General features: G+C 40.1%; 1 protein-coding gene across 3 annotated transcripts in view; it reads left to right on the top strand.

Annotated features, from left to right (window-relative positions):
- The window catches only part of LOC126175192 (coronin-7), a 244,646-nt gene that overhangs the window by 14,058 nt on the left and 208,909 nt on the right, over nt 1–21,679 (top strand). For all 3 annotated transcript variants that reach the window (XM_049921787.1, XM_049921789.1, XM_049921788.1), the window contains 3 exons: nt 12,018–12,204; nt 12,421–12,635; nt 12,710–12,792. In XM_049921787.1, coding sequence (XP_049777744.1) covers nt 12,018–12,204; nt 12,421–12,635; nt 12,710–12,792 — 485 coding nt within the window. The remainder of the gene's footprint in view (nt 1–12,017; nt 12,205–12,420; nt 12,636–12,709; nt 12,793–21,679) is intronic.

Genomic DNA, 21,679 nt, shown 5'->3' with positions numbered 1-21,679 from the left:
TTCCCTGTGCCCCCCCCCCTTTTTTTTTTTTACTTCTGCTTTAATCCCTATCTTAAGGCTTGTGAGATGAGTGATTGTGTGAGTGAGGTGGGAGTGAATGAATACTTGTCGTTGTATTTATCTGCTCTTTACTGTGTAACAACAGCTTCAGTCATTTTCTCCACATTCGTTTCTTTTAATATGTGTACGGACACTGATGACCTCAGTATTGAGCATTCGTAAGCCCCAAACACACACAATGCTTTCTTCTGTTACCTAATATGCAGTATAATATCTTCTTGTCACCCAATAGTATCACTTTCCTTTCTGCTCTGCTTAGTCTTTTCCATTTGTCTGTATTACATTCTGTTCTTTTTTTTTAATCTTTACCTCTATGTGTTATTCTTCTTCTTGGCTGCTGCTGCAATTCTCTGATTCCCCCATTGAGTTTCTTTGTGTTTGACTTTTGTTGATTTCCTTCCACAAGTTTCTTCCGTAGCCTTGACTAGGACCTGTTTGAACCTCCTCCATTCTGCTCTCATCTCTACGTAGCTGTGTTTTAATCTTCTCCCTGTCTATCACTTGGATTTCTCTATCTTTCAGGTTCCAGAATTTGATTTTTACCTGTCTTTTTTTTCCTTGTGTGTATCTTTTCTGAATTTCTTCAGTGTCCTTACCAGTACTATGTGGTCTCTGTCGAGATTAATGCTTGGTATCACTTTCACTTCTGTCAGGCATCTTGTGATTTCATCAGTTGTTATTATACAGTATATTATGGATTTCTGTTCTAAGTGACAACTACATTGGTAAACTTGTGACTTGTTTTCTTATACCATCCACTACCAGTTATCCATTTATTTCCCAGGCATGTATCCAGTATTACCTCACCTTCTTCCTCATTTCTGTGATCGTCTCCTTGGCTTCCTATGGCTGTTTCATGTCCTTTTCTTTCATTTCCAACTCTAGCATTAAAGTTTCCTGTATCACTGTCTTGTTAGATGTTACAACATTTCCAGTTTAGTTATAAACTCTTCCTTCTCATCTGTTTCTCATCCTGTCTGAGGAGCATAAACCTGGACTACATCAAGAATATATCCATCCATCATTATCTTAAAATTTGAATTATTCTGTCAGTTACATTTTCCACATTAAGTAATTTGTTCACCGGTTCCTCAGCTACTATTAGTGCAATACTATTTCTTCTTTTGTCTCTTCCTGACCATCACACCTTATATCCTGTTTCCAGCATCTTACTGCCTGTCCCTTTCCTTCATACCGCCCTTAGTCCCATTATTGGTATATTCCTTTCTGTCATTATCCATTTGATATCCTGTATTCTTGCATCCTTTTCTAAGGGTACAACATTAATTGTCCTAATTCTTATACATTTGTTGGGAAAAATATGTCTTTCATTGGGACCATGTTGACCATCACATCTAGCAGCTCATTAGACTGTTGAAAGCAAATGGATTACCCACTACTGGTTTGCTGTCCCTATCATAGCTTCGCCAGAGCTCTTGTGGCCAAAACTTTTCGAGGTTTCCGTTGGGCCCTCACAGCTATTGGAGTGGTCTCGGAGGCACACACAGTTCCCATTATACTTGGCCCCTACTGGTATTCCCATACTTTATGCTGTTGCCCATCTCCCATGACAAGGATGAGGGGTTTGACTTTTGGGAGAGGAAAGGAGTTACAAAAAATAAACTTACATTGCCTTTGTAAACCTGGAAAAGGGTTTTGATAACATTAGCTGACTCTGTTCTTAGCACTGAACAAAACAGGTGGAAAATACAAAGATGTGCGGATGTGCTCAGCTTCTACAAGAACAAAGTAACTGTGATTAGAAATTTTTATGAGAAACAAGAAGCAAAAATTAGAAAAAGACTGTTCCAAATAAAGCTTTCGGCCCATAAGGCCTTCGTCAAAAATGCAAAAATAGATTTTTTTCTCTCTCTCTCTCTCTCTCACGCACGCACGCACGCACGTTCACGCAAATGCAACTCACACACATGCATGCTCACGCAAACGCAACTCACACACACATGACTGCAGTCTAAGGCAACTGTAGCCACACTGCGAGCAGCAGTACCAGTGCATGAAGGGAGTGGCGACTGGGTGGGGATAAGGAGGAGGCTGGGGTGGGGAGGCGGAGGAATAGTAGGGTAGGGGTGGCGGACAGTGCAGTGCTGCTAGGGAGTGCACAAGGATGAGGTGGAGAGGGTAGGGCAGCTATGTGCAGTCGGGAGACAGTGGGCAGGGGAGGGGTGGGGAGAGGGGGTAGCGGAAAAGGAGAGAAGTAAAAAGACTGGATGCGATGGTGGAATGAGGGCTGTATAGAGTTGGAATGGGAACAGGGAGGCTGGATGGGTGAGGATTTCCCTCCTGTGCAATTCAAAAAAGCTGGTGTTGGTGGGAATGATCCCTATGGCATGGGCTGTGAAGCAGTCATTCAAATGAGGGATGTCATGTTTGGCAGTGTGCTAAGCAACTGGGTGGTCCACTTGTTTCTTGGCCACAGTTTGTCGGTGGCCATTCTTGCGGACAGACAGCTTGTTGGTTACCATGCCCACATTGAATGCAGCACATTGGTTGCAGCTTAGCTTGTAAATCAAATGACTGGTCTCACAGGTAGCTCTGCATTCGATGGGACACGTGATATTTGTGATCGAACTGGAATAGGTGGCTAGGCTGTATGGAACGGGTGGCAGCTGTCAAAATGGGGGGTATTGCTGGAGGTCAAGGTACAGCTATGGGCACCTGTTTGATGCCATCCTATGCCAACCTGTTCATGGGCCATCTAGAGGAATCCTTCCTATACACCCAGAATCCTAAACCCTTCACCTGGTTCAGATTCATTGATGACATCTTTGCAATCTGGATTGAGGGTGAGGACACCCTATCCGCTTTCCTCCAGAACCTCAACAACTTCTCCCCCATTTGCATCTCTGGGTGAATACAAAAAGCCACCTTCCTAGATGCTGACCTCCACCTCAAAGATGGCAACATCAGTACCTCTGTCCAAATCAAACCTATTAACCACCAGCAATACCTCCACTTCGACAGCTGCCACCCATTCCATACCAGGAAGCCCCTTCCCTACAGCCAAGCCCCCATGTTTGTCGCATCTGCAGTGACGAGCGGTCTCTCCCAAAATATATTGAAGGTCTCACTGAAGCCTTCACAAATCATAATTATCCTCCCAGCCTTGTACAAAAACAAATCTTCTGTGCCTTATCTTTCCAGTCTCCCACCACCTCTCAAAGTCCCACTGTCTAGCCACAGAGGAGCATTCCCCTCGTAATTCAGTATATCCCAGGACTGAAGCAACTAAATTACATTCTCCACCATCTCATCGTGCGCTGAAATGGAAAAATGTCCTGCCCACTATCCTTCCCACCCCTCCCACAATGATATTCCGCCGTCTGCTGTACCTACTCAATATACTTCTTCATCTCTACACAACCCACAACCCCTGCTCCCAGCCCCTTAGCTCATGGCTCATACCTCTGTAATAGACCTAGATGCAAGACCTGTTCCATACATCCTCCCACTGCCACCTACTCCAGTCTGATCACAAACATCACCTATCCCATCGAAGGCGGGGCTACCTGTGAAACCAGTCATGTGATCTACAAGCTAATCTGCAACCACTGTGCTGCATTCTATGTGGGCATGATAACCAACAAGCTGTCTGTCCACATGAATGTTCACTGACAAACTGGCCAAGAAACAAGTGGACCACCCAGTTGCTGAGCATGCTGCCAAACAGGACATCCCTCATTTCAATGGCTGCTTCACGGCCTGTGCCTTATGGTTCATTCCCACCAACACCAGCTATTTTTAATTGCACATGTGGGAACTTTCCCTGTAATGTATCTTATGTTCCTGTAACTCTCCTGGCCTCAACCTTCATTAGTCATTATCCTCACCTATCCAACCTCCCTGTTCCCATTCCAACTCTATAGAGCCCTCATTCCACCATCGCACCCAGTCTTTTAACTTCTCTCCTCTTCTGTTACCCACTCTCCCCACGTCTCCCCTGCCCTACTATTCCTCTGCCTCCCCACCCCAGCCTCTTCCTTACCCCCACCCAGCCACGCACTGGTACTGCTGCTCGTAGTGTGGCTACAGTTGCCTTAGACTGCAGTCGTGTGTGTGTGTGTGTGTGTGTGTGTGTGTGTGTGTGTGTGGGTGTGGGTGTGGGTGTGGGTGTGGGTGTTTTGTCTGTTTTTGATGAAAGCCTTATGGGCTGAAAGCTTTTCTTGGAACAGTTTTTGTTGTGCCTATCTGCAACACAGTATCTCCACTAGATGGTGAGTGGCAACTTTCCTTTTCATAATATTGTTACATTCTATCCTGGAGTTTACATTCTTTAAAAATTAGAAAAGATATGACAAAAAATGCACTCTCTTTCCTCTTATATTCATTGCTTACATCCAGGATGCTGTAGACCAAGTTCATGAAATAACTGAGGTTGTGATCAAAATTAATGAACAGAAGATATACACTCTGCATTCTGCAGAGGTTATTGCTGTGCTGAGGGAGCCAAAAGGTGATCTAGAGAAGGTTCTTAGTACAATGGAAAGGATTTACTATAATCAGTATCATGTGAGAATGAACAAGAGGAGGAGTGAAGTGATGGTATGCAGTTCTGAGGAAGAATATGAACCTCTGAAGAATGAGAATTGAAAGCGAGGAGTTATAAAAGATAGAGAAATTTAAACAACTTTAATAAACATTTTTGGAACAGCGATCAAAAAATTTTCAAAAAATTTTTCCTTTTCAAATTCAGTCTTGATCACACCACGTATGCTACAAGAACATAGGTGACCGGTTTTGGTCATATCACTTGACCATCATCAGACCTGTAATTTAATTTAGAAAGTAATAGAAACCTCACTAGACTGAAAATAAAATATGACAAAATGCTTATAAGGATAAAATACTATAAGACTTGTTATACCCATGGCATCCTTCGAAGATGGTTGGTGGAGCACTCTTCTCAGCTGCTGTGATGTCAACTGATGCCAGCAAGTGACAGGCATACGCTTAAATATGAAGATGCTCCGCCTACCTCTTCTCCCTCTACCTCACGTCAACCAATCAGTGTAAAATGGGTTAACATAATCGTCAAAACATAAAAAAATAGAGTACAATAATAACATAAAATAGTTATGTATAAAATATCTCTTTACAACCAAGGTACTACTTAAATATTGTATAAAATATCAATTAAAAGCTTTAAAATAACTGTGCAGACGATGTATACTCAGTGTGCCCTCTATGGGCTAAGGTGGTACTACCACAATGGTTTCAAAGTAAACAATGTCTTGAAGGTCTTTGGCATTGCGGCATCATATCGTATGTGAGTTGTGACTCGACTGCATTATAGAGATGAACTGTCAGTGCTTCTCAATGAACAGTTGGATTTTCGTGAAAAACATTTTTATGATCTCTTTGACGAAATTCTATGAACAAGTATGTACTCTTTTGTTCAGAAAATCATAGGTCCCAGTTGTATCCATGGCAGAAATGTACCTTAGAACAGGACGTAAATATTTATATCACAATCTCAAACTTCCAACTAGAAATATTAGGAAATATGACTCCATTTTTAATAAATCAGTTTTATGACATTTTAAAAAGTGTAGCACTCTGCAGCTGATCATTCCATTATTACATATATCACCGGTGGCAAATAAAGTTAATATAAGGCAGACAAACCGAATCTAACATAGGTGTAGACTTGCAGTTGAGTCACAACTCACATATCGATATGATGCCGCAATGCCAAAGACCTTCACAACATTGTTTACTTTGATGAAACCATTATGGTAGTACCACCTTAGTCCATAGAGGGCACACTGAGTGTACTTAGTCTGTACAGTTATTTTAAAGCTTTTAATTGATATTTTATACAATATTTAAGTAGTACCTTGGTTGTAAAGAAATATTTTATACATAACTATTTTTATGTTATGATTGTACTTTTTTTTACATTTTGACGATTATGTGAACCTATTTTTCACTGACTGGTTGACGTGAGGTAGAGGGAGAAGAGGTAAGCGGAGCATCTTCGTATTTAAGCGTATACCCGTCACTTTCTGGCACCAGTTGACATCACAGCAGCTGAGAAGAGTTCTCCACCTACCATCTTCGAAGGATGCCATGGGTATAACAAGTTTTATTGTATTTTATCCTTATAAGCATTTTGTCATATTTTATTGTCAATCTAGTAAGGTTTCTATTACTTTCTAAATTAAATTACAGGTCTGATGATGGTCATGTGATATGACTGAAACTGGTCACCTAAGTTCTTGTAGCATACGTGGTGTGATCAAAACTGAATTTTAAAAAGAAAAAAATTTATAGAGAAATTTACCTATTTGGGAAACAGGATTTCAAGAGATTGTGAAGATAGGAAGATATTGTGAGCAGGATAAAGCAGGCCAAAACTGCACTTAATTTTAGAAAGCACTCACCAGCAAGAATATCAGTCTGGAAATAAGGAAATGAATCACTGAAGTGGTTTTGTGGAGTGACTGTATATGAGTGGGAAACTTGGACAGTAAGAAAGCAAAAGAGGAGAAAACTAGAATCCCTAGAGATTTGGTGCTACAGGAGGAGGTGATATGAAAAGTACAGGAAACCAGAGCTCTCTGAAGGCACATCCAGACAAGAAAAGACAAACCTATAAGACACATTTCAAGCTTCAATAACATCATTTTAACAATGGCACATGCTGTTGAGGGAAGAAATTGCCGGGGTTGACCAAGAATTTCATACTTGCAACATATTATGAGAGTTATGTGGGATATACTATGTGCGTATGTGGAATTGAAGTGGAAGACAGAGAGAAGAATGTAATGGCATACTGTAGCAAACCAACCTCAGCATTGCACTGGAGGAGGAGGAGGAGGAGGAGGAGGAGGAGGAGGATGTGCCTAGGTGGTGTATAGATAGTTGTTTTTTTCCTCACTGTATTTGTGAGTGGAACAGAAAAGGAAATGACAAGTAGTGGTACAGGGTACCCTCCACCATGCATCATATGATGGCTTGCAGAGCATGTATGTAGATTTAGGAAATCAGCCACTGTGCCTGAGAAAACGTGTTCATGACCTTATTCTGTTGGAAGAGCTTCGCACCTCAGTGCATATGATAAGAAAATTTGGTGCTGCAGGAAGTTCACTCTCTGCCAGTGACCTTTCATTCTCCACTCCTGCTAATGCAGATACTGCACAGTGAGAAATGGTCTTTGACTTGTTTTCAAATGACATCTGGATTTACCTCTTATACAGAGCTGTTGCCAAAAGGAACCTATCTTGTTCTTGATGGATGCTCTTCTGAGCATACTGGATGTTATACAACCAGCTGGTTGTTTTTGTACATGATAATCTTGTTCAGGACTGGGTGGATCACATTACAAGTGTGGTCCACTAAGCCAATGGCACATCTATCCCTAAATCGACTGCAGTTACACACAAGATAAGATTTCTCCCCCACATGCGAAAGCTGACTTCTTCATTGTTTAGTGCCAAGAGGACTGCATCAGTACAGCATTCAAGGAAACCTTCGAAAGCTTACATTCTTTACAGTCACTAACTTATCACTAAGAATGTAAATGTCAGTGAGAAAGCATAACCAGCAACAATTCTAGTGATATTCAATCTTATCTCATCAAAATATTGACATGGTGCAAAGTTTGAAATATGACAATTTCAGACTGCCAATTTATGCTTCCCTCTGATTAGCAATTGCAATTTTCACTCTTAATTCACTGAAGATTTTTCAAACAGTGGGCAGTGAGTTACTCATCTTTGAAGTGTCATAATAAATATGACCAATAATGGGAAGATAACCATCACATCATCAGTCTGTGATGTGAGACAATGTGAAAAAATCAAACATTTCTAACCAGTAGTTTCCTTGCAATCATTTGAGAATGAAACGTGAATCCAAAATATGTGGTGTTTTATTTTTTATGTCACAAATAAAACATTTTCTGAAAAACTACTTACCGATTTCAGCATCTTTGCCTTGCTTCCATATACAGGATTGCCACAAGTTCTGGAAATCAGGGAATTTCAAACATGTCAGGGAAATTTGGAAAAAAAAAGCCACTGGAAAAATCTCATTTTTGTCTCGTCATGCTCAGTCACTGGCAGGGTGCAACTGAGTACATTTGCTGCTTCCCTACTCACTCATTGTTACTACTTCTTCTCTTCCTACCACACACCTCAGCTTGCAGTCAGTGCTGCCACCACTTCTTGCTGCCAGTCTAGCAGGTGCCAATGAGAGGCAGGGAGGCATGAAGAGTGGTTTGTTTGCATATGATTCTCAGAGACTGTAGATGCCACAGCCAGAGACGGCAGTCTTGTGTGCGTGAGCTGTGTCTTAGTGATTGTGTGAATGTGTGTGTCCTCTCATTTTCTGACAAAAACTATGGCTGAAAATTTTGTTGTGAGAGTGTGATTGTCTTTTCTACGTGCCTGTCTGTGGCTCAGCAAACATCTTTACAGTGAGTTGCTACCTATCCTCATTAGTATTGATCTCTGAGTATTTGTGCAAGTTATCTGTTGCATGGATGATCACTGGGGTCTTGTTTCATCAGCATGGTGTCTGTGACATATGAATAGCTGGTCACACAAATGGAATTTCTGTGACAGGGCCAAAACACAGATCGAGCCCGCCGATCTGAAGCCCATCATTTCCCATTGATATGGAGGCCCTGCCTGTCAGATTTAGTCTCACCAATCTGTCCGCAGGATGGGTCTGTTTGTGTGTAGTGTAACACAGCAGATTTTCATGGTTTTATCCATGGACCCAGGACAGATGTGCTCCTCGGCAGGCCAGAGGCCATGGGCAATGGATTTCAGGAATTGTGACCATCTCACTGCAAGTACATTGTATAGTGCAGTGTTTTGTAGACATATTATTTATTGTAGTACATTTTGGCACTTCAAAAGTAATTTATATATTAGAAAGTGTGGACGATAAGAAGAAGAAAATCGTGGCAGTTGCTGGCAGTTTGTCCGCTAGGTACTCATATATTTTTCAGAAGAGAAATCACACAATATCTGTAAGATAATAGATTTAACACAGTGGATTATAACTGTCAATAATGAACATAGTAGAACCAACATTTTATTGATGGTCACCTATAGTGATTGTTTACACAACTCTTCCCTGTGTTTAACACTTCTTTCAAGAGGCCTTCTTTTTTTCTGAGGCTGTTTCTGAAATCAGTGAAGGTTTTTTAAATCTGCCTTGTGACTCCAAGGAAATTTGTATTTTTGTCATCAAAAGCATTTCGTTTTATTGAAATAAAATAACAACAGTGGTCTTAATGAACTTGCATACCATTTGGCTTGCTTTCTCCATCTAAAAACAGTTCATTACAAAAGATGTTGATGTTATCCTTAAGATTTTTGCTCACATGGGGGGGGGGGGGGGGGGAGGGGGGAGAAAGAAAGACATTCTTACAATTTTTGTCAACTTGTGTCTTTCTTACGTTTGAGATCTCAAAATTTGTCAGGGAAAAATGTCTGAAAATCAGGTAAATATCAGGGAATTTCACTTGGGGAAACTTGATTCCTGTCTTCAGCGACTCAAACCTAGATGTGGGTAGCATTCTTTGTGTGGCATGATGTAGTAGTCCACCATATAGAGCCCATGTGAAAGAACTGTGGTGATGAGTCTTAACAATGCATGACAGGACATACTAAGCTTCACAAGAGGAGTGTTGTAACAACAGTTAAACTTGTACATCTTGTATGTTATTTCTTATTTTTTCTTTTATTTGTGCCATCTCTGCCAGCCTCCAAACACACACACACACACACACACACACACACACACACACACACACAACAAAATTTGGACAGGACATTATATTGGTTGTAAACATATTACTTACATCACGATGTACTCCCCATCATTGCTATAAGATGTCTTTCCAAACACCAATTCATTTCAATGTGGAACACACAATGTTCATGCCTCCAGACAATTTTCCAGCTCTCTGAAATTTATTTACTTGTAACTCCACACAGTGACCTGCAAACAAAATACGCCACACAAGTTGTCCACCTTAGAATATTTAATGCTATCCATGCAAAGCTGAGCTGGATTTCTATTTCAAGAATAAAAAAGATTGTAAGATTCAGTTAAAAAATGGGCACTCCAGGTGGGAATATCAACATTGTAGGAAAGGGTAGATTGCTACTTACTGTAAAGGAAACATGTTAAGTTGCAGACAGGCACAATCAAGATACATACATAGAGTGTGTGGCCACAGTCTTCACCAGAAAAAGAGAAACACACAAGCAAGCACACCTCATGCACTCATGACCACCAACTCCTCTGGCCCGAGATGCTGGAGTTGGTGGTCATGTGTGCATGAGGTGTGCTTGTTTGTGTGTGTGTATGAATGGTGTGTGGTTTTTTTTCTTGGTGATAAAGGCTATGGCCAAAAACTTTATGTAAGTGTCTTTTAATTATGCTTGCCTGTAACTTAATATGCCTCCTTTATGGTAAGTAGCAATCTATCTTTTCCTACATTGTCGATAAGATTCAGTTAAGTGGATAAATAATGGAAAACTGCGGTTTATCTGTAATAGGGATTAGGTGTAAAGTACTCTGTAGCCTGTGTTGCCATTCATTTAAAGTATGTAGATTCCTTATCAAGCAACATTAGTAACTACAGCTAGCTTTGCATATAGATCAGGCAATAGAAGGCTGAGAAAGCTTGTAGGCAAGGAAACTACCAATGAACTATGAGAGTGAAAGAGGCATCATGATATGTGTTTTGGCATTTAGAGAGGGACAGTGTTGTTATTGAGGGACCATGTGGTAAAATCACTAGTTTACATTCAGCCTTTAAGAACATGATGTTATTTTGAAAATGACACTAAATGAAAGTTTACAGTTGTAGTGACAGACGTACAAAGCACATGCTTGTTCCTATGTTAATATTGAGGGACACTGACTTTCTGGTCATGTATTTCAAATAATAATACTCTGGTTCTGGAACTGATTTCTGAGCTTACAAATGTTTTTTACTTTACCTAGCTTAGTTTCCATTTTTACACCACAGCAGGGGCAGTTGTCACAAGTTAGTTTATATATATCAAATTTGTGAAAAGATGGATTGGCCATTTTAGTCTCAAGAAGTGTAACATTCTTTGGTTTGTTCATTTACTGTAAAGCATGTGGGAACTGTTGCCTGTGGTAGTTTGTTTAGTCCTGTGGAATCGACATAACTGGGAAAAATGAATTGTGTGTCCAAAAAAAGTTATTTGTGCACCAAGATTTAAGTTATGGATGCTAATTATATTAGGTGATCTTATGATGTAACGAATCCCTAATATACCAACATGTTCAGTGCTTGGTTGTTGTTTTGTTTTCTTCTGTCTTGCCACTGCTACACAATGAACCTCACAATGCAACAATCAATCATTAAAAGTATGTACAATGTGATGATGAGTCTCTAGGTGACTTGAAACCACTCAAGATATAATAAAAATGGACCACCACAAAAAGTGAGTTGTTATCATTCTGTCTGAACACCTTTCAACATAACATCTTCAGTTGCTATCTCCTAAATGTTTGGGGTCGTAATCCTCTTTCATTGAACCCTTCTAGTAGTTCCTTCATGTTTTGTTTACTGTTGGGTCACATACTTTGGTTTCATAACAGCAGCATAATTTTTATACTATGCTCACTTAATTTTTTTCTCTGTGGCTTTGATTCATCTCATTCATTCACAAGGTTGTATAAGCACTGCAAGTAAAAAAAAAAAAAAAAAAAAATTATCTTCTGTGTCATGAATGGCTACACATTTAGTCAGTGCAGCATAATTATCTATTTCATATTATTGATTGTAATTAATCTTTCATTAGTTAAAGTAATCTGACCTGAAATTTCTAAGTTTTCCATCTGTCATTGTAGTAAGTTGAATTATCTTCTCTTATTGTAACTGTTTATTTTTTCTATTAAAAGTGGTATTGAGTGATTATGACGTTCACCTCTTCCATCAGGTGAAAATATGGCAGATTCCAGAAAATGGGCTGGAAGAGAATCTCACAAACTCGGAGTGCACGTTTTCACACAAACAGCGCCGTGTGGAAACAGTCTGTTTTCATCCAGTAGCAGATTGTCTCTTGACAAGCACATCATTCACCACTCTTACCTTATGGGATATCCTTGCAGAGAGAGAACTGTTCTGTAAGTATGCTTGCAATATTATCTTGCTTCGTTCTCTTGTGAAACTGTAAGGAAAGCTTGTTTGGTGTCAACATCTGTGCCCTCATTAGTTTGCTCCATATTTTCTTCCTAATGTTTCTATAAAAGTCTTTCATTTTGAATTATGAGTCACATTTTATTACTTGTGACAAAGTGTTTAAATATAGTTCAATCTATTCTGTTATTTCTTTTGCACAGCAAATGCAGACCATTGTGATGTAATCCAGTCTGTAAGTTGGAAAAAAGATGGAATACTCTTAGCTACATCCTGCAAGGACAAACAGGTGCGGGTTGTCGACCCACGGGCTTCTGTACCCATCAGTCAGTCAGCCAACAGCCATCAGAGCATCAAAGACTCTAGAATTGTTTGGTTAGGGGATTCTAATAGAATACTTACCACTGGCTTTGATTCGGTAAGTTCTTTATTCTACAGTCAGTATTTGCCTTATGCAGTTGACAATATTTCACATCATTCATTACTTTTTAGGGCCGACAAAGAGAAGTTTACATAAGAGACTTAAGAAATTTTGAAGAAATTGAAAAAAGTTTGGTTCTGGACAGTTCAACAGGGTATGTAGCATTTACTTTTATTGCTATATGAACCTCCCTGCATATCGCATGTTCTTGTTTCCTTTTCATTATATTTGTGTCCAACAATAGTACCTTATATGAATAGAGGGATCATCCAGTTACTATTTTTACAGGGTTCTTCTGATACTATACTATAGTATAGGATATAGTTAGGGGAAATCACATAGCACAAAATTGCACATCTGAAGTGATTTTCTTTAAGATAATATGTCACACATCTCTTTAAAAAATTATTTGCGTACTTCTTAAAATCAGGCTCAGGAATGAAACCCATTCTGTCTGATGTTTTGCCCATCACACTTAGAATATCTGTAAATGCTGTTCGGCCTCTTACATTGGTATGTCTACCACCAAGTTATCAATTAGGATGAATGGACATAGATAGATGGTGTATATTGCCAACACACAATATTCTGTTGCAGAACATATTCTACAACATTACAGTCATGACCTCAGTGCCTGTTTCACCATACATGCCATCTGGATTCTTCACCCAAACACTAATTTCTCAGAATTCTGCAGATGGGAACTGCCATTACAACATGTCCTTGTTCTCAGCACCCACCTGGCCTTAATTTCCATTAATTTCTTCAGTTGAAACATTTCTTCTCAGTAATTATTCCTTTCTTCATGCCCTTTTACTTTTCCATATCTTTATTTTCTGACCTGTCTAATTTTTCCTCTCCTCCCACCTCTACCACATACAGTGCACTTATTTTTCTGCTATTATTAACTCTTGTTTTAAGTTTTGTCACTAATGTGTCTCTTGTATATTACTCTTATCTTCAACCTTTAAGCTCTCAGGTTTTCATATCTTGTCTGGGGCACTCCCCAGTAACCAGTGTTTCCTTCTCGTTTTCAGTCAGTTGGTCTTCGTCGTCGGTAAATCATCCCTGACTAGGGGTTCTGCGTGACCCTTCTTAAAACTCACCTTTCCTTATCCATCACCCCTGTTCCTTTTCATTCTGTGAGAAGAAGGAGCCACTGGTTCTGAAAATGTGCACATTTCTTTAACCTTTGTATGGGTTTTCTACTGCCACTGCTTATATAGATTTTCATTAAGTCAGTGTGATCATTATGGATTTGTAATAATTCTAATTAGTTCTACAGCCATAGTTTCTTGCACTCAGAAATATACTTGGGAATTTTAAAAATAAAGAAAGAAGTCGATGAGTGTCAATATTCCAGAACAACAACTGGAGAAAGTCTTTAGATAAGAGATTTTGACATTGTAGTCTTTAGACTTCACCACTACATTTTCCTTTTCTCTCATGAGGTGGTGCAGGGGCTAATATGCTGTACATATGTGCACGAGTAATAAGTTTCAACTCCCAATCAACCATTCTGATTTAGATGATTTACCTAAATCACTTTAATATTGGTGTGTTTTCTTCAGGCAGTGAGCAGTTAATTTCATCACTCCTGTCAAATTGAGCTAGTCATTGAATTCTATTGACTTTCTTGTGAATGAGACTTTAAATCCTACCTCCCTTTTTCGATAAAGATTGAGAGCTCAAACTTTGATTGGGTTTATCAGATTATAGCCCCAGTCACTGGTTATTATAGATCATCATTTTCTTTAACTTCATTACATATTTACTTACTCTCACTCTTTCTGCATAAAATGTGAATTATCACAAATTTCTCGCTTCAAAGGTTTTATACATTCATTAGGTAGATGCATTGGCATATACAAGTGCAGGTTGAGCCATTGTAGAATGCTTGTGTACTCCACTTTCACAGAATTTATCACACTGTAATAATATGAAAATTGCCCTTGTAAGTAATGTTAGTCAGACTACTTCCTGATAGTATGAGAAGCTCTCCATGAAACATTTGTAATTTTGTGCTAAAATATTTCAGGAATTAGTTTTTCAGGAAAGGTAAGAGACTCTCTCATTGAGTGGCTTGAAAGTTTTGTGGAATTCCATGTTAGTCACATGTTTTGCAATTTTAGCTTTATCTTCTAATGAAGATTTTTTCTTTTTTCATGCTTATGATTTTCACTAGTCTTTTTGAATGAATATACCTTTTGACTAATTTTGCATACCATATTTTAAAAATCAGAAATTAACATTGTTAGCTGCAACAGGCAGAAGACGTGCTCTTTTGGTACTGCACAGTTTAGTGATTTTGATCAAGATAAACTCACGCTGCAGTGACTACTTTGGCAAGCCGGTGTAGAAGTATGCACAGAATCAGCTAAGTTAAAAATATGTACAATACACACATTTATTTATATATAAAAGCCACCTTAGGAATTTTCCTTTGTGTGAGGCTGCATGTACAAGATCACGTTCCAGTTTAAAGTTCTAGATTCACAAATTTTACTGTTTGCATTGTTTCTGCATATCTATCATTGATTGTATCAACACCCATTTGTATTGTGATACATTGTGAAATTTTGAACATTGTGAGTGCTACGATTAACTTGTACTCTTATTCTTAATTGTAGGCATAAACTTTATTGTGCTCTTTTAAAATTTCAGAGAACAGTGCACCTATACTTGTTCAGAACAATTGTTCTCTTATATCATTGTATCACGTGAGAAATAGGTTATTTTGAGAAATTTCAGATGCTTACAAAACTATATTTTCATAAATTACCAGTATGAGTGTTTTGGATGCGTAATTTATTTCATAGCAAATCAGCATTTGTGGTTTACAGTTCTGCGAAAGGCTAAGTCTTCCATGAACTTTATTGTATATCAATGCAAATAATCGTGCATTTTTGAAAATTTTATGAAGCTTCCTTTGTTCTTTGCAGAATCTATGAGCATTTTGTTGAGAAGGTCGAGAAGAGTAACCTTGCACTTGGAATTTCAATGAAGCTCATAATTTGTAGTATTGTCCCCAGAACTGATCATGGCCCTTTTGTTTTGATTCAGGTTGAAGGACGAAACCAGAGACTTTGAAAGTTCTGTGACAAGCTAGGCTGTGACTTCCAGGACTTGTGCCATAGGGTTGAGAGCTGTAGCTTACTCTTAAATTGGTCAGGTGTGCACTACACATCAGAGGCTGCTACTCAAGTAGCGGACTGTGTGTGAGATGGACAAAAGGGTTTTTTAGATCAGGCAACTCTATCCAATCCAGATAACAATATCTGCAGGAAATCCAGAAGTATCAGGGTAAGATCAAAAGAAATGCCACCAACAGGTGAGAGTATTAGAATCCTAATGGTAAACTGCTGAAGCATTCGCAACAAAGTGCCAGAGTTTGAAGTGCTCATGAAAAGCAGTGAAGCTCGCATAATATTAGATTCAGAAAGAGCTGGTTGAAACCTGAAACTGATAGCAGTGATATTTTTGGGGAAAATTTAAGTGTATGTCAAAAGGATGGACAAACGGGAAATGGAGGTGCTGTATGTCGCAGTAGACAAGAAACTCAAATCCACTGAGGTAGAAATTGAAGCTGCATGTGAGATAGATTGGCCAAGACTCAGTATCAGGGGTTAGTCATAAAATGATAATTGGATCCTTCTATCGCCCACCAGACTCGTCTCCTGATGTAACCAAAGACTTTAGGGAAAACCTCATTACACTTGTACATAAGTTCTCCTATCGTATTGTAGTCATAGGTGGAGACTTGAATCATCCAACAGTTAATTGGGAAAATTCGTTTTGTTACCAATGGTCATGATAAGACATCCTGTGAAACTTTATTAAATGTCTTCTCTGAAAACTATCTAGAACAAATTGTTAAGAGCTCCACTCATGATGGAAATATATTGGATCTAATGGCAGCAAATAGACCTGATCTCTTTGAGGATGTCCACATCAAAACTTATATCAATGACCATGATGCAGTTATGGGAGCAGTGATTACCAAAGTACAGAAGAATACTAAAACAAGCAGAAAGATATATATGTGGTCAGTAAACTAGATAAAAAATCATTAGTGACTTGTCTCAGTGAGGAACTTGAAACTTTTAGCACAGGGCAGGAGCATGTAGAGGAACTCTGGCTTAAGTTCAAAAGAATAGTTGACCCTGCAGTGGATGGATATGTACCCAGTAGAACAGTTCATAATGGGAGGGAACTCCGTGGTACACAGTCACCGTAAAGAAACTTCTAAAGAGCAGTAATAACTGTGTAACCGATGTAAAACAAAGCGTAGTGCTACAGAGAGAGAGAGAGAGAGAGAGAGAGAGAGAGATCCTGAATGAAACATGTTTGAGTGTCAAGACAGCAACGCATTTTGCCTTCAGTGACTACCGTAACAGAATATTGTCAAGTGTGTTTTCACAGAACCCAAAGAAAGGCTGTTCGTTGCACCAAAGCTAGTGTTCAGTCCCTAGTGAATGAGACAAGAACTGAAATTGAGGGTAGCAAAGCAAAAGCTGAAATATTGAGCCCCATTTTCAAATGTTCCTTTACAAAGAAAAATCCAGGAAAATTGCTCCAATTTAATCCTTCTACTACTGAAAAGATGAGTGAAAGAAGTATTAGTGTCAGTGGTGTTGAGAAACGGTTGAAACTGTTAAAACTGAACAAAGCTCCAGGGCCTGATGGAATCCCTGTAAGATTCTATACTGAATTCGTGGCTGAGGGAGCCCATCTTCTAACTATAAAGTGTCATAGATCCATCAAACAAAAAATTGTGCTCAGTTCTTGGAAAAAAGCATAGATCCACCCATCTACAAGAAGGGTGGTAGAAGCGTTCCACAAAACTACCGTCCAATATCCGTGACATCAATTTGTTGCAGAATCTTAGAACATATTCTGCGCTCAAACATAACAAGGTATCTTGAACAGAATGACCTCCTCAGTGCCAACCAGCATGAATTTCAAAAACATTGATCATGTGAAACACAACTCCCACTTTTCTCACATGACATACTGAAAGCTTTGGATCAAGGCAACAAGGTAGATGCTGTTTTCCTTGATTAATGAAAAGCATTTGATGCAGTGCCACACCTATACACCTATGCTTATTGTCACAAGTACAATCACATGGGATGTCAAGCGAGATTTGTGACTGGATTGAGGACTTTTTGGTAGGGAGGACACTGCAGGTTATTTTGGATGGAGAGTAATTGTCAAATGTAGAAGTAATTTTGGGTGTGCCCTAAGGAAGTGTGCTGGGACCCTTGCTGTTCATGTTGCTTATTAATGACCTTGCAAACAATATTAATAGTGAAATCAGGCTTTTTGCAGCTGATGCAGTTATCTATACTGCAGTACTCTCTGAGAGAAGCTGCATAAATATTCAGCCAGATCTTGATATGATTTCAAAGTGATCTAAAGATTGTCAACTTGCTTTAAACGTTCTGAAGTGTAAAATTTCTTAGTAATTGTTTGTAATTCATACATGGCTTTCCAATATTGCAATAACTTTGTTTTATTTGCGTCATCTTGTACAACACAATTTTGAAACAAAGATGGCTTCCATCTGTGTTTACTCCTGAATTTCTTTTCTGTTAAACTCTTGTCAGGCTTGTTGATTTCAGTACGTTATGCCTATCCCATTCCATGCATATTATTTGAAATTATCATTGTAGAGTCTCACTGTTTTAACATTAGCATTTGTGTGTGTGCAGTTCTTTTTTTTCCCTCCTGAAACTGGTCAGTGAAATATGCATTGAATTTGTATGGTTTTGGTGTATTTTAGAGTCCTGTGCCTGAGCAGCATAGCTCCATTACATTATTTTTGTAAAAAAATTGCAGCTTTAATAAATAAGTAAATAAATAAATAAACAATGGAAAATTCGGGATGGAATAATGACAATATTATGAAAAGGATAAATGGCTACCCACCACATAGTGGAGATGCTGATTCGCAGAAAGGCACAACAAAAAGACTGCTAAAAAAAGTAAGCTTATGGTCAAAAGACCATGTTCAGAATTAGAAATCATACACACATACATTCACGCAAAAGCAACTCACACACATGACCACAGTCTCTGGCTGACAAGGACAGACTTGAGCTACAGTGCATGATAAGAGAAGCAATCTGGGTGGTGGGCGTAAGGAGGAGGCTGGGGCAGGGACAGGGAGGGATAGTAGGGTAGGGGTGAGGGATGGTGAAGTGCTGCTTATGGGAGCATACAGGGATGAGGTGAGGAGAGGGTAGGGCGGCAAGGTGCAATCGAGATTGTAGATGGAGGGCAACGGGGGAGGGGGTTTGAAAAATAGAGAAGGAAGAAGACTGTTGATCCATTGGAATAGAAAGCTGCATGGGAATAGAGAAGAGCGTAGGTGGGTGAGAGACAGTACTAATGCAGGTTGGGGCCAGAAGGATTATGGGAATGTAGGATATACTGCAGGTAGAGTTTCCACCTGTGCCATTCAGAAAAGCTGGTGTTGGTAGTAAGGATCCAGATGAGAGAAGCTATGAAGCAGTCATTGAAATGAAGTCTGTTGCATTGGGCAGAATGCTCAGCAGTTGGTTGGGTGGTCCAGCTGTTTCTTGGCCATTTGTGCAGACAGACAGCTTGTTGATTGTCATGTCCACATAGAATGAAGCATAGTGATTGCAGTTTAGCTTGTAGATCACATGACTAGTTTCAGAGGCAGCCCTGACTTTGATGGGATAGCCGTGCTCGTTACCTGAATGGATTAGGTGGTGGTGGCAGGATATACAGGACAGGTCTTGCATCTAGGTCTATTACAGGGATATGAACCATGAGGCAAGGGTTTAGGAGTAGGGGGTCATGTAAGGTCGGATGAGGATACTGAATAGGTTCAGTAGGCAGCAGAGTACCACTATGGGAGTGGTGGGAAGCATAGTGGATAGGACATTCTCATTTCAGGGCAGACAAGATGTAGTGGAAACCATGGCGGAGAATGTGATTCAATTGCTCCATTCGTGGGTGGTTATGAGTCATGAGGGGAATGCTTCTCTGTGGCTGGACAGTGGGACCTTGAAAAGATAAGACATGGGAGGTCTGTTGCTGTAAAAGGTTGGGAGAGTAAATATGGTCTGTGAAAGCCTCAATGAGACCCTTAGTATGTTTTGACAGGATCTGCACACCCTACAGATGCAACTCCCACTGGTAGCTAGGGTGTGTGGAATGGACTTGTTGGTATGGAATGGATGGCAGCTATTGAAGTGGAGATGTTGCTGGTGGTGGGTAAGTCTGACATGGACAGAGGTACAGATGTAGCCACATTTGAGGTGGAGGTCAACATTTGAGGAGGCATTAGTAGTGACAAGCAGGACATAATGTGGTAAAGGAACAGGAACTGTGGAGAGTCAGTGGAGAAAATGGTTGGTGTTTTATAGTAGAACATGTTGTGGGTATTGGGCTGAATGTGTTGGTCTACAGTAGCAGAGATTCTCTCTGCGGAGGCACAGCAACTGGCAACAATGATGTGTACTGGGCGGTTGGATCTACGTATTTTGGGAAGCATGTAGAGGGTAGAAGATGGGGAGTGAAAGGGTTGAGGAGAGAGATGGACTCCAGGTAGAGGTGCTTGGATGGGCCTATGGATTTGAGGAGATACTGCTGGATTTATAGAATTGGGTCATTGTGGCAAAGTTTGTAGGTGAACGAGTCTGTCAACTGGCGAAGTCCTTCTGCCAGGTAATATTTGCGATTCAAAACAACATTGTAAGGTTAGCTCGCGTGTTGAGGTTTTTGGGGGATGATGGTGAGGCAAGGTTTGATATTAATAAAATTCTGGAAAGTTAACAGGGCCATGATTAAGGAACAGTGGGGGAGGATCATGGTTAAATGGAGGAGTGAACGGAGTCAGGCTCACCAGTCAGACTCAATGAAAGACCAATGTTGAACCTTGCGTGACTCAGTTCTCTCTTCCATCCAACTGTCATCCAGCCATACGACCTCCTAATCTTTCCCTGTTAACTTTTCAGAATTTCTTAACCTTGAACCCTGCCTCGCCATCCTTTCCCAAATCCCTCAACATGCAAGCTTACCTTAATCTGCAGAAAGAACTGTAAGCCACCACCTAAAACTGATCCCAGTCTCTCCTCAAATTCTTGGGCCTATCCCAGAACCTCTCCCCTATCTCTCTCCTCACTTCTACCACTCCTCACACTCGTATATTCTACATGCTTCCTAAAGTACCTGGACTCGCATTCGGGAGGACGATGGTTCAATCCCGCGTCCGGCCATCCTGATTTAGGTTTTCCGTGATTTCCCTAAATTGCTCCAGGCAAATGCCGGGATGGTTCCTTTCAAAGGGCACGGCCGACTTCCTTCCCCGTCCTTCCCTAATCCGATGAGACCGATGACCTCGCTGTCTGGTCTCCTTCCCCGAAACAACCAACTATCCTAAAGTACATAAACCCAACCACCCAATGCACACAATTACGACCATTTACTGTCCCCCACTGAGAGAATCTCTGCTCTAGTAGATCAGCACCTTCAGCCTATTACCCACAATCCATCCTACTATATAAAAGATACCAACCGTTTCCTCCACCGACTCTCCACAGTTTCTTTTCCTTTACCACACAATGTTCTGCTTGTCACTATTGATGCCATCTCCCATTTCACCAGTGTCCCCAGTGCCCATGATCTTGGCGCTATTGAACACAAACTTTGGCCCTGCATTCCAAGTGTACAACCTCCTTCCTCATCACCATCACTGACTACATTCTCATGTACAATTACTTCACTTTTGATGGTATCGCTTACGAACAAATCCGGAGTATAACACTCAACACCTGTGCGGCACCATCCTGTGCCAACCTATTTGTGGGCCATCTAGAGGAATCATTCCTAACCCCTCAGAATTCCAAACCCCTCACCTGCTTCAGATTCATTGATAACATCTTCATGACCTGGATCAAAGGAGAGGACACTCTATCCACATTCCTCAACACCTCCCTCATTTGCTTCACCTGATCATACTCGACCTAACAAGCTGCCTTCCTTGATGTTGACCTCAATTTCAAACA

Source organism: Schistocerca cancellata, chromosome 3 (assembly GCF_023864275.1).
Source record: "Schistocerca cancellata isolate TAMUIC-IGC-003103 chromosome 3, iqSchCanc2.1, whole genome shotgun sequence".
NCBI lineage: Eukaryota > Metazoa > Arthropoda > Insecta > Orthoptera > Acrididae > Schistocerca > Schistocerca cancellata.
Note: the sequence above shows the minus strand (reverse complement) of the source record. Positions and strands in the feature narration are given on the sequence as shown.